The 13,922-nt window shown below is 29.2% G+C and overlaps 1 protein-coding gene across 1 annotated transcript in view; it reads right to left on the minus strand.

The window, feature by feature from the left end:
• Positions 1–2,248: 2,248 nt before the first annotated feature.
• The window catches only part of LOC148312351 (protein cortex-like), a 283,504-nt gene continuing 271,830 nt past the window's right edge, over positions 2,249–13,922 (minus strand). Inside the window, exons 2-9 of the mRNA XM_088277437.1 lie at positions 11,762–11,881; positions 8,746–8,968; positions 7,742–7,911; positions 7,019–7,167; positions 6,706–6,919; positions 4,168–4,378; positions 3,194–3,337; positions 2,249–2,630 (exon numbers count right to left, since the gene is read on the minus strand). Of these exons, the coding sequence (XP_088133563.1) occupies positions 2,476–2,630; positions 3,194–3,337; positions 4,168–4,378; positions 6,706–6,919; positions 7,019–7,167; positions 7,742–7,911; positions 8,746–8,968; positions 11,762–11,881 (1,386 nt within the window). The 3' untranslated portion in view covers positions 2,249–2,475. The remainder of the gene's footprint in view (positions 2,631–3,193; positions 3,338–4,167; positions 4,379–6,705; positions 6,920–7,018; positions 7,168–7,741; positions 7,912–8,745; positions 8,969–11,761; positions 11,882–13,922) is intronic.

Raw genomic sequence — 13,922 nt, forward strand, 5'->3', positions numbered from 1 at the left:
CTTTGATGAGATGTCAAAAAATAATATAATATTGTACTCGCAAATAAACGCAGATCCTTTTGCGGGTACGATATTATCAATGTATAAGCATTAAAAATGATTTCATTCGCTTAATTTACAAGCAAAGAGAACAATGAGACACCGCTTAAGTCAGGAGCAAGTAAACAACACGTTTAAGGTTTGCCAATAAATAACACGTACGTTAACAAACATTTCATAGAGATCTCATACATTTTACTATTCAAAAATTTTCATCTGAATACAAAGACCACATCAATTTTATCAGCCCGGCGTTTCTCACCGGCATTCATACCATACAGTGTAGGTCAGGGGTCGGCAATCTATTTGACCAAGAGAGCCAAACGTGAGTAGAAAACGGTTCGGTAAATACTGGGGAGCCAATTTTTTATTTGCAGTAATTTAATTAAATTAATGAAAACACTTTCCTTAACATCTATTGTTTACTTTATGTAATACCACTTTTATAAACACTTATTCATGACTACCTGTTTCGGAAAATCATTCCATCTTCAGGTTATTAAAAAAAATACAATTTGATATATTTTTTTGACATCTCATCAAAGATGAAGAAGAATATGGAAGTCTGGGCATTTACTGGGCTGACGACCGTCATAGGCTGGTTTAAGTGATCACTTTACACATGTGTAACATTCACCAACTCTACTCATTATTGACAACCACACTACTCAACTTCTTGAAAGTTCTTTATAATATTGAAATATTGTTCTTGAATCACTAGAACTTAAGAATTTGAGAAGAAGAATTGGTGAATGTTACACGTGTGTAAAGTGATCACTTTAACCAGCCTATGATGGTCGTCAGCCCCGTAAATGCCCAGGCTTCCGTATTTTTCTTCATCATTCATTGAGTAAAGAAGACAGAATAAAACTAAAGTATATAATTGAAAGTTCTTTTTTACTTTATCCACGGAATATTAAAAAAAAAACATCAAAATTTCTGTAAAAAAACCATTTTGAATTTGACAAAGAGCCACACAAATTGCTAAAGAGCCGCAGGTGGTTCGCGAGCCACACGTTGCCGACCCCTGGTGTATGTAAATCTAATTTATAAATTACGTGTATCCTAACAAATTGAACCGTTTCCGGAGCTCTGATTTACTGGACGATTGAAACGTTAGCAGGCCTCGAGAAATTGTCACAAACGTGCAATAAAATTCAGGTTCTAGCTCAAATGGTTTAAAAGTTCCTTAATTTATATGGCGATTGTGCTGAATGGTAATATCGGCGGAAACACGTGAGATTCAATGGAGAACAAGTCATCCATGTAACTAATAATGACAGATGTACATATTTATATACAGGTGACCATCGTTTTACGCCTGGCCTGGGCTCCGTTCCGAAAGACAAGAGCGTAAAATAAAAAAAATCTAACATGTTTATTTATTACATAACCCATATAATATATAAAATAAATTGTAAATATACTTTCAAAAGTGAAGTCTAAATTCGTTTACAAAAAAAATTATATCTTATAATTAACGAATATTTTAAAGTTTGTCACTTCGTCCCAAGACTTGATATTTTTATTCCTTTTAAAATGTCGTATGACCGCCATTAACCTTTAACGCTCTGATTGAAGACAGTATCCATCGCCTTTTTCATGTTTTTAATGTTATGAGAAAATAATACGCTTTAAAGGTATAAATAACTCTTTGATCCGTTGGTTGTAATATTGACGTTGTGTTAGGGTGCATGTTAATTACCTTGATGTTCAAACCGTGTCGATGATGTCAAAAATTTGGAAATGTCCTGGAGCATTGTCTAATAGGATGATTGCTTTCTTTGAAAAATTATTTCGGTTACAAAACATAAGCACAGTAGGTCAAAAATAATTTTAATACAATTTCACTCATACAATAGCCTTCTGTAATATAATAAAGCAATATTTAAAAGTGTTTCTGCTATTATAATGTGGCGTTTTGGTGTCGGCTGAACCAGGGAAACCCACGGTCACCACCAACCGGCGTAAATCAAAGCGGCGCAAAACGATGGTTATCTGTATACAATGTGTATATTTATTTCCTTCAAATAACGAATACGTTATTATAATAAATATTATATTGCAGATAGCATGTAGATAGTAGAAATTTCTTTATTTAAGAAAATTATTTAAATATATACGCAGGCAAGTTTTCAACGAACAGTTTTTATTTTTTATCAATATATAACAATATAATTTATTAACAATTACTATATCCTACTAACAGTATATAAAATATTTTTTAAATGTATTTACATATCACATAATCTCATTGAAAAAGTAAATTAATTAATGACTTAAATAAATCTTAAAACACTTTTTACACAAAATGTACATATTCACATTTAAATTAAACTTAAAATAAATTATCACTGCTGACACTTAAAAAATATATGTATTTTATATGTGCGATATTGGTATATGATTAAAATAATTTAAAATTATACTTATCTTTCATCTTACTGTGTAACCGAAGTTGTTGTATTCATTAATTTCATATATTGTTCTGGCCAAGGATTCTTTCTTGATTTTCCGCCTATATTTGTTGAGTAGAGATCCATTCCCCAGGAAATGCCATATAAACAGATTTTCGTCTGACGACGCACTTGCTGAAAAAATATATAAATATGTTTATACAAATTGTAAATGAAAACACTCATTGTAACCACTTGAGTAAAAGGGTACAATTAATCATATCTTATCACGAAGTGAATGCCGAAACAATCAATAATAATAAATAATAAAAAATAAATATTTATAGATTTGATGTTTTATTTGTAGAACTCCATTAATTTATGTATTATGGGTTTTTTAACCATAAAAAAACAACTCAGTAGACTCAAAATATCAGTTTGATTTAACATTTAATACAAAATAAAAATAACAACATTTACCTATGTTTTGAAAATTGAAAGCATTAACTTTGTGGATCAAAGTAATATTTATATTATTTGGAAAAATAAAAATACTTTTTTTGATCCACTCACTTTTTTAGTAAAAACCGGCAAGTTTAGTTTCGGCAACAATCTGTTGCCCTCTTCAGGGTTTGTTATAAAACAAACCCTGAAGAAAGCAACAGGTTGTTACTAAAACTAGTTAGTTTTGAATAAAAAAGGGAGTAGATTAAAAAACAATGTCTTTTTATTTCACCAAATAATATAAACATATTTACCTATTTTGGTACCATCAGGACTGAAGAGAAGAGCCCGAGTCCTTCCTGAAGGACATCGCATTTCATCGGTCGCTCTACCAGGAGCACCGAGCACTAGAATCCTTGAGTGACCATCCATTGTCCCTTCGACGTCGTTTATTTTATCTGCTATACAATTAATAATAAGTATCATCATTCATTAAAAAAATTAAGAAATGAAAATATTAAATAAATAATTCACTTTTTCGTATGAATTTCTCCAAATACTGTTTCTTAAATAAATCCTGTTACTTAAAAAAAACTATTAAGATGTATTTTTTTTTATTTCAATGGCGCTTTGCCATTATTGTTATATTATTATATAAATAACCGTAGGAACATCGTTGTATTGAACTTAATTTATTTCGAAAAAAAAATCATTAATAATTAAATTTTTGCTTAAAATTCCGTTTTTGTCTAGAAAAAATAAGTTTTTCTTCGAAACAAATAAATGGTTTTGAAAAGAAAAGATAAAAAGTTGAAAGATAAAAAGTTAAACATATTTTTTTAAAATGTATATTCAATTTTTTTTAAATCGTGCGCTACCGTTCGGGTTTTGAATTTGAACATTTGAGATGGTTTGATATCTCAGCCTTAACACCTTGAAAAAACTGATCGAAAATCCGATCAATAATTTCAAAGAACCAAAGTGGCTAGAAAAAAGGTAAAACATTAACATTACATTATTTATTTTAACTGCAGACAGTTGGTAGAATTCCATATTGAATTGTTGGGTAATATATCCAAAATAAAACAAGGTTTGTTGGATTGAAATCTACATTTATTTATGTATATGTTAATACGTGACGCGTTTCGTCTTCTTAAGACATTATCAAACAAATGTAGAATTCAATCCAACAAACCTTGTTTTATTTTGCATATATTACCCAACAATTAACTTAACAGTTTAATTTCCGAGTGGAAACCATACCCTGAGCCGGTCGCAAAGCCTTTACCTGCCACCCAGTAGCTTATGACCAGTTCCCCCGTCAGATGACTCCAGGAGAGAGCGTCCACTCCACAGGGTATAGAAGGGAGCTGGTGGCACAGGTTGGATTGTAGAGAAAGATCCCAAACAGAGAGAGACCCATCTCCCAGACCTCGAGAAGGACCAAGACCTCCGCCTATAGCTAACTGACTGCTGCGCCAAGGGTGCCAAGCCAAGGCCTAGGAAGATGAAGAAATCCTTTTTCATATTATAATTTTATTTAACACCACTTTTTTTGGTAACAGTGTTATACCACTATATATATATATATATATATATATATATATATATATATATATATATATATATATATATATATATTGTATATATATATATATATATATATATATATATATATAAATATATATATATATATATATATATATATATATATATTTATATATATATATATACATATATATATATATATATATAAATATATGTATATATATATATATATATATATATATATACATATATATATATATATATATATATATATATATATATATATATATATATATATATATATATATATATATATATATATATATATATATATATATATGTATATATATATATATATATATATATATATATATATATATATATATATATATATATATATATATATATATATATATATATATATATATATATATATATATATATATATATATATAAAAACTAACTAACTAACTAACCATCACGCCGCTTCCCCGCAGGGGTAGGCAGAGAGAATAGAGCGCCACACCACTCTGTCCTTGCAAACATTCTTCGCCTCTTCCACGTTCATGCATCTCCTCATACATACCCGCCGATTGTTACGACTCCTAACCTGACCACTTTCAAGTATTTGGCCATACCTGATCGTGCCATGTTTTTCTCGGTCTTCCTCTGCTTCTTTTCCCGCTAACATTCGCCTCATAAATTTGTTTTACCGTTCTTTCCTCACTCATTCGTTCTACATGTCCAAACCATCTCAACACACCTTTCTTAATTTTATCGATAATGCTTATCTCAGCTTTGCATTCCTTCCTTATTTCGCTATTCGCACATCTATCATACATCGTTTTGTTACACATTCTTCTGAGAGATCGCATTTCGACTGCATTCAGTCTACTTTCATCCTTCTTTTGCCAACTCCATGTTTCACTTCCATACATTAGAGTTGGAACCAGGACTCCGTTGTGCACTGCCAATTTAGCTTCCGCTGATAGGTTTTTATTTGCTATAACTGATTTCAGTGCACCATTCACTTTGTTCCCAGCATTCACTCTCCTTTCTATGTCTTTATCAATCTTTCCATCCCTAGAAAACATACTACCCAAATACACGAAATCATCTACCTGTTCCAAAATCTCTCCGTTTACCAATATTTCACATTCAGATCTGCATTCTTCTATATATATATATATATATACAATATATATATATATATATATATATATATATATATATATATATATATATATATATATATATATATATATATATATATATATATATATATTTAAATATATATATATATATATATATATATATATATATATATTTAAATATATATATATATATATATATATATATATATATATATATATATATATATATATATATATATATATATATATATATATATATATATATATATATATATATATATATATTTATATGTATATATATATATATATATATATATATATATATATATATATATATATATATATATATATATATATATATATATACACATATATATATATATATATATACATATATATATATGAATATATATATTTATACATATATATATATACACACATATATATATATATTATAAATATATATACATACATATATATGTATATGAATATATATATATATATATATATATATATATATATATATATATATATATATATATATATATATATATATAGATTTATATATACCAAGTAAAATTAAAATTAAATTGAGATTAGGAATAAGAAACATTTCAGAAGAATCCCACCTGATTCTAATTTAAAGGTATACAAGATGATCCAATACTTTTTAATTAAGTGCAAATCTAGTACATCATGAACAGGTTATATACAATAATAATTCAATCACATTAAAAATCAGAAAAAAGGCAAATTCAACAACAATATTTTTTGTTTTCTAGACGGTAGTCACCATAGAACGATGGTTACAATTTGAAATATTAGATTTAACTAGGTGTTAACACTCCAATATGTTGTTTTCTTTGTGATCGTTAAGAAAGTTTTGCTTAAATAATGTCCTGCTGTACATTGTATAAAAAAACATAAACAATGAGTTGTCGAGTAGAGACCGAAGACAGGTCTCGAAAACCCCGGCCGGCAACAAGTCGGTCAAAACTAGTTAATGACCGTCGAGCCTATAAAAGATGAGAGACTGAAGGAGAAGTCCTACTCCAAAAACAAGACTTGAAGTAAATGATGAAGTGACTTGACTTGTTTTATAAATTTCATTTTAATATACTCACTCTCGCTGGATGACCGTAGACAATCTGGAAGAAGGGTATCAGGTCTGGAAGACACCAGATTCTGACATTACAGTCAACTCCGCATGTCACCAAGAACTTTAGATCAGGGGAGTACGAGCAGTTGATGATCTCCCTGTCGTGAGCTTTTTTCCTTACCGAATCTGCTCGCATCGTGTTTCCATTGCACAAGCTAAGCGTTCCAGTAGAAGTGCAACTAAAATTAACATTTCAATTAATATTAACCAGAAAAACATGAGACTTTGATGACGTAACATATTAATTGAATTTAAGTTCAGTTGAACTTCATAATTACCATGCGAGTTGATGTCCTTCTGGTTCCCAAGCAATTGCTGTGATAGAAGCTTGATCGTCGTGTCTTGCTCTGTGACATTGGGCAGGTATTTGACCTAACTTTTTCTTGTAAACATCGTGGATATAGAGATTACCCATCAAAGTCCCAATCTGCAGAAGGAAAAAAATAAAATACTCTTCCTATGTGTGTCTCGATAAATATTTTCCATTCATATATCCAAATAATGTAGAATACAGAACTGATCACATTTCCTCAATATAGCATTGATCTGATTCGATACCTGATCATCTTTCTATTTGGGATTGGATATGGGCTTAAAAATGTACATCTTAGTCTTTTTTAAATTTTAGAATCAGTTTCTATCGTTTCAATCGCGTGTAAGGTTTGTGCATTCCCAATAAGTTTATATTCATATTTCATATGTACGACATATGAACGATAATCCTGTTTTTTCGTTTGAAACGCTTTAGTTTTTGTATATAAAATCGCGATAATTGAACACTGCGTACAAAAACGGCAAACATTCTTCCAAGGAAGTGTGTCAAAGGGAGGCAAATAAGAATTGTTTCCAAAGTATTGTATGTGGAAAATAGACCTCGTTTACCCGCGCTGAGCGGGATATTACTGTTGTTTTAAGGTTTTGCTTTCCAATTTCAATGCCTTCCGTTTCAATTGAAACATTAAAATTATCATTTTGAAGGCATCAAATATCAATGAACTTACCGCGATATAGATGCCTAATGGATCCCATTTCACGACTAAAATTGTATCGGGGGGATAATCGAACGTATGTAACTTGAAGACTTCATTAGTCTTAGAGTCCAACATAAACACCTGATCTCCCAGACCAGCTACGAGTAAATCTCTTCGTCCCCAGTCCAAAATTTCGTTATCTAAAATAAAATAAGTAATATATGTATATTTTTTAAGTTTTGTACTTTCTTGACATTTCTTGGTGGAACTACATTTTATACAATAAAACGACAATAATAATAACTTTGTAGTTTTGTCCACATTTATTTTATTTGATCAGATACTGGATTTTCTCATTACTGATTGGTGGAAAGCTAAACAAAACTTTTATTTTATATACAACAGGATAAGGGATAAAAACCATGACTCATTATAAATTATCTGAGAAAATGCTTTTAAATTGTATGAATTTAAGTTTACATATAAGTTATAGCAAGGGTTTTGAGAAGGTTTTGGTTTTTTATACCAGATTCTAGATTGGAACCGTTGGTTGACCAGATGTATATATTTTTGAAATTCTTATACAAAAATCCATTAAAATAATTAAATTTTACAAAATCGTACTCAAAATTTGTAAAAAAAATTGTAAAAATTGTTATAAAATTGAATACAATATCGTATAAATTCATAAATATTTTTAAATAATATTTTACAAAATCGTATAAATCATAAATAAAAAATAAACAAAATTATGCTTAAAACTTATATTTAAATAAATTCATTCAATTTAAAGTCATGTTCACAGAAAAATTATTTAAAATAATGGTTTATTAACCCCAGCTTTGTTTTACATATAACATTGAATTTTGTCTACCCTCCAACCAATCTGATGATGTCGGTAACGACAGAACCCGGTCACTCGTCAAATAAAATATATTTGAAAAAAACTACCAAATGTTATTTTATTCTAATAGATAATGATTTAAGGCGTACTCTAAAAAAATATGTATCTCTTAGGATAACAGGATACATACACATGTTTTCCTCATAGCCTGGAAGATCGAATATAACATCCGGTTGGAGAATGACCGGTTTCTTCCTGGGGGCGCAGCGCCAGCCGCGCGCTGCAGCCGCCTCTGGCCGAGATCTTGGGCCCCCCTGCGTCAGGCGGAGCAGCGGCGGACTGGGGCCCTGCGGGACGCCACAGCGCTCGCCCAGGGCGCTGCGGTAGCTCCAGAGGCGCCACGACTGTGGGGCCTGAAAAAAAATCGGATTATTTACAAAGCGCCATTTTCGTAAAATACTACCTCAAGGGCGCTTATATAAAACTTTGATGTTGAATTTTTAAAACATACTAAGAAAATAGTATGTTTTAAAAATGTCTGTACAAGGATTTTATGAAAATAAACGTGTATAAATAACACGCTTAAAGCACTCCGAAGAGGATAAATTTCGCAATATTTTTGCAAAATTTGCAATGATTTGGACACTTAAAATTTTGATTGTTTAGGAGTTATTTTTATTGATATTAATAATAAAAGTCCTTTTATTTTTCGACATCTCATCAAAGATCAAGAACAATATGGAAGTCTGGGCATGTACGGGGCTGACGACCGTCATATGCTAAAATTTAAAAAAATAACATGAAAAATACTCTTATAATTGGAGATAATCTAGATTTGTGAACAAGTATTTGGACACACTCAAAATGTTGCTCATAAAACTCCTAAGTGGACACAAACCTAAATTGTGAGAACCATTTTGACACACTTAAAATGTGAATAAATAACTGGTCAAAATATTAGTTTGATAAAAATTGGAAATGATGTTTTCAGACATCTTATATGTATATAGTACGTTAAATAATTCGGGAGAATCTTACATACAATTAATAAATGTCTCTGTTAATTTAAAAAAAAAAAATACGAAACTCAACCACAGATGGTACTGAAGAATTAGAATGTGCAAGAAGGTGTCAATGGAAGCATAAATATAACTTGAGAATGGTGAATGTTAAATAAAGTGATCGATTAAACCAGACAATGGCAGGTCGTAAGCTCAGTACTTCCATCCATCCATACTTCCATACTTCCAAATTCTTGGGATATCAAAATGTTGAGATATCAAAAGAACTTATCTTCAGTACTTTATTTCACAAATTGTAATGTGAATATTGGAATCGTGTTTAGATAAATAAGATAATTTAGCAAAACACAAAATTCCGCTATTAGTTAATTTCATTCCGGGCAATGCTAGGCATGGTCTATTATTTAAACATAGATACTACGAGCGCAAATAAAAATAATTTAATAATTTTTGCAATAAAAAACATCCGTGATTATTTATTATTTACAAAACAAACAGGTGAAAAGTAATTTATTTTTTATTATGATATAAAATTATAATTTATTAACCTGTTCCCAAATTCTAAGACTGCAATACTTGGCGTAAGGATTCTGACATGCACGACATAAATAATAATTATTTAAATAAATAAATAACGTCACTTACTTAGTACAGGCAGTACTTATTAACAAATAGCCTTCGGGGATGAAAAAATACGAAGTTAGCATACATTTACGATTTTTTAGTTAATAAATCCTTCGAATATTGACAATGCGTAATTATTTGCTTATTTTCAAGTACAATTATGTATGAAGAAAATTCGATGGCTGAATTAAAATTTTCAAACAAAAACAGTTATGATTTTCAATGGGGTAATAAATTGTAAATTAATTGAATAAGAAACGCTATTAAAAATATTTTAATTAAACTAGATTAAAAACATCATGTAAATTTCATGTCAACACGTATTATTAGCTGTTTTTTTTAATACAGCTTATTTTTTATTAACATAATTAAAAACAAAACAAAAAACATACGAATTGAGTTGGATGGTTAATTTTAATCATCATATGATGAATGTAAATGATAAATTATAGTAGATATTGAAAATAAAATCAGAAAAAAACAAGATGTACTTATTATTTATTACACAAATGTGTAAAAAGTATGTCACCTTCACAGTAAAAACGAAAGTATATTTTTATTTTTAACTATCTGTACAAGGCCACGCGTTAATATGGTTCAAATCACACATTTCTAATATATTACAAGTAAAAATATCAAAAATTTGTCAAACAAAAATGCAACCGAAATAATTTGAAAAGATTAGTGACGGCAGCTGTCAGAAACGTACTGTCCGTCTTGAGTAGAGTTTAGTTTTAATTATTTTGCTGTTACGTTCAACAGATGGCGTTGCCAATGCGCTCAAAAAAGTTTATTTTGAAAAATATTTTTTTTTACCCATTTCAGGTGTACATATATTAAAACGCGCGGGTATTTGAATGCAATACGAGTATGTGTCAAAAAATAAAGAATTCGGCGAAAAGCTTTAGTAAAGTGGATTGTGGTGCCGTGGTTTGTATTGTGGACTCGTGAGTCAGAGTTTCTGGGTTCAAACCCACTCTACTACAATTTCAAACCTATATTCAATATTGAACCGCTTAGGATCACAGAAATAGTATGAAATTGAACTCTTTTTGTAAATAATAAAATTAAAAAACAGTTCCCTTTGTTTAATATGTAGAAGTATTTCAAATATATTATATATCGCTCACTCCCTTCAACAACGTCATAAATAAATAAAAACTTGATTTTTCAGGAGATAGTTTTTACAGTTTAAAAATATAATAAAATGTATTTAAAATTGATATCAAGCCACTTACTAAACTTTTTACTGTGCAACAGATCTTTTTAGGTTAAACCTGAATGCTTTTTGTCCATTTGAAAAAAAATTGGTTTATTTAAAAAAAATTAAAAAGCAACACCTTTTCTTCAAAATGCAAAAACAACATTTTCTGCCCTGTAGTAGGTAAATATTAAGTAAAATATACAGCTAGTTTTTCCGAGTATTCCGAAAACATGCACAACTGAAAATTGAAGATTTTTGAAATATAACGTTGTTGAAAGGAGTGAGCGATATGTGATGTGATGGGACTGTTTAACGATTATTTTTGTAACTTTATAAAGTAATTCTCCTTATTTTACCTGTGTGAACATGTCATCTCCTTCCGCCGCAGAATCCTTTCTCTCTGAATATATCTTGGACCTTAACGCCTGATGATCTACTCCGGCTCTCTGGGATACAAAACGGTCCACGGGAGAAGCCTGAAATAAAACATCGGAAATTATAATTTAAATTTTTTCGTCTCAACATAGAATAAAAAAATTGAATCAGCATGTAGGAGGGGATGCATGAATGTGAAAGGTGTGAAGATTGTGTGCAAAAACAGATTGGTGTGGCATGCTATTCTCTCTGCCTATCTTTACAGGGAAGTAGCTTGATGGTTTGTTAGTAAATTAGTAATAAACAAATACTAAATACTGAATAAAATAAAGTTATTTATTTGAAGTTAGACGATCTATGAGATCAACATTGGCATCGTACAAGTAACTTATAATGATAATTATAATAAATCATAAAAAAGCTTATAAATTATAAGCATTTTTAACTTTGTGGTATGATGAAATAACACTCTCCTTATCATTCATCGGTCACATTGTGTAAAGTAAAAAGTAAAAAGTGGTATTACACAAGTGAACGATGAATGATAAGGAGAGTGTTGCAATAAAAAAAAACGCTTCAAAAACAGAGGACGGTTAAAATTCAAGATCAATCTCTTTGTCAGAAATCTCAATAATTAAAATGTTAAAATATGCAATTCCCAATGTGACGAGTATGAATGAACACAAAATGCACCCTAAATTTCGGGGTGGCGAGTTTAGGTGCATTTATGCGTCGATTATAAAAGGGATGACCTTTGCCCGCCGGTCAAACTTTCTCACGGGGTTGATTTAATAGGGGACAGCTGATAACCGGTAATGGGTTGCTATAAATGTGTTATTTAAATGTCTGTGAAGATGACCTATAATGGACCGCCAAACGAAGCTGTGATAGCGAGATGAGAAGGTAATGGTAATAAGCTGCTAAGTTTATTTTAAACTAAAGAGTCTACCTATAAATCTATGTAGTTGAATTTTCTCGCATTGTAATACAAAACAACAAAAAAAACATCTCTATTTAGATCAAGAAGAATATGTAAGCCTGGATATTTGCGGGGCTTAGGACCAGTCATAGGCTGGTTAAGTGACCACTTTACACACCGCTCACTCCTTTCAAGAACGTCATAAATCGAAAATCGTCAATTTTCAGTTGGACATGTTTTCGGAATGCCCAGAAAATGTACTATATCCCAACAAAAGAGGCATATTTTTAACTTAATATTTACCCGCTACAGGGCAAAAAGTGTTGTTTTTGCATTTTGAAGAAAAGGTATTGTTTAATTATACTTTAAAATGTACTAAATATTTTTCAAATGGAGAAAAAACCTTCAGTTTTACCTACAAAGGTCTTTTGCACAGTAAAAAGTTCAAAAAGTGGCTTGATATTTATTTTTAATACATTGTATTATATTTTTAAGCTTTAAAAACGTTCTTCTGAAAAATCAAGTTTTTTTATTAATGACGTTCTTGAAAGGAGTGAGCGATATATCTTAAAAGAGCAGTGAAAGCATATGAAATATTTTTAAATTACAACTCAAAATAAATAAATTAATAATTAATTAATTAACAAATAAATTAATACATAGAAAAAACTGATTTTTTTAAAAGCACTAGGATTCCAGTTAAAATGATGGAGTTTAAAATATTATTCTGTCTTAGGTTTAAAGGTATGTATGTATATTCTCTTAACAAGCTTCCGAATTCGTAAATAAAATCACGTCACGATTTAAATTAGAAATTTCTAATTGCACATTGAATCGAATCCATATTAAAAATCTACATATATCGTTAGGCATATTTATATGCTACATAATTTAATTCTTGGCTTTGTACGGGAATATATTTCGTTATTATATTTATGAATTAAAAAGCTATATATTTATATATATATATATATATATATATATATATATATATATATATATATATATATATATATATATATAATATATATATATATATATATATATATATATATATATATATATATATATATATACATAATTTAATTCTTGGCTTTGTACGGGAATATATTTCGTTATTATATTTATGAATTAAAAAGCTATATATTTATATATATATATATATACATAAATATATACATATATATATATATATATATACATATATATATATATATATATAT

The sequence above is a fragment of the Brachycentrus maculatus genome, unplaced genomic scaffold, assembly GCF_059751285.1.
Source record: "Brachycentrus maculatus isolate JH-2025_06_01 unplaced genomic scaffold, ASM5975128v1 h1tg000042l, whole genome shotgun sequence".
NCBI lineage: Eukaryota > Metazoa > Arthropoda > Insecta > Trichoptera > Brachycentridae > Brachycentrus > Brachycentrus maculatus.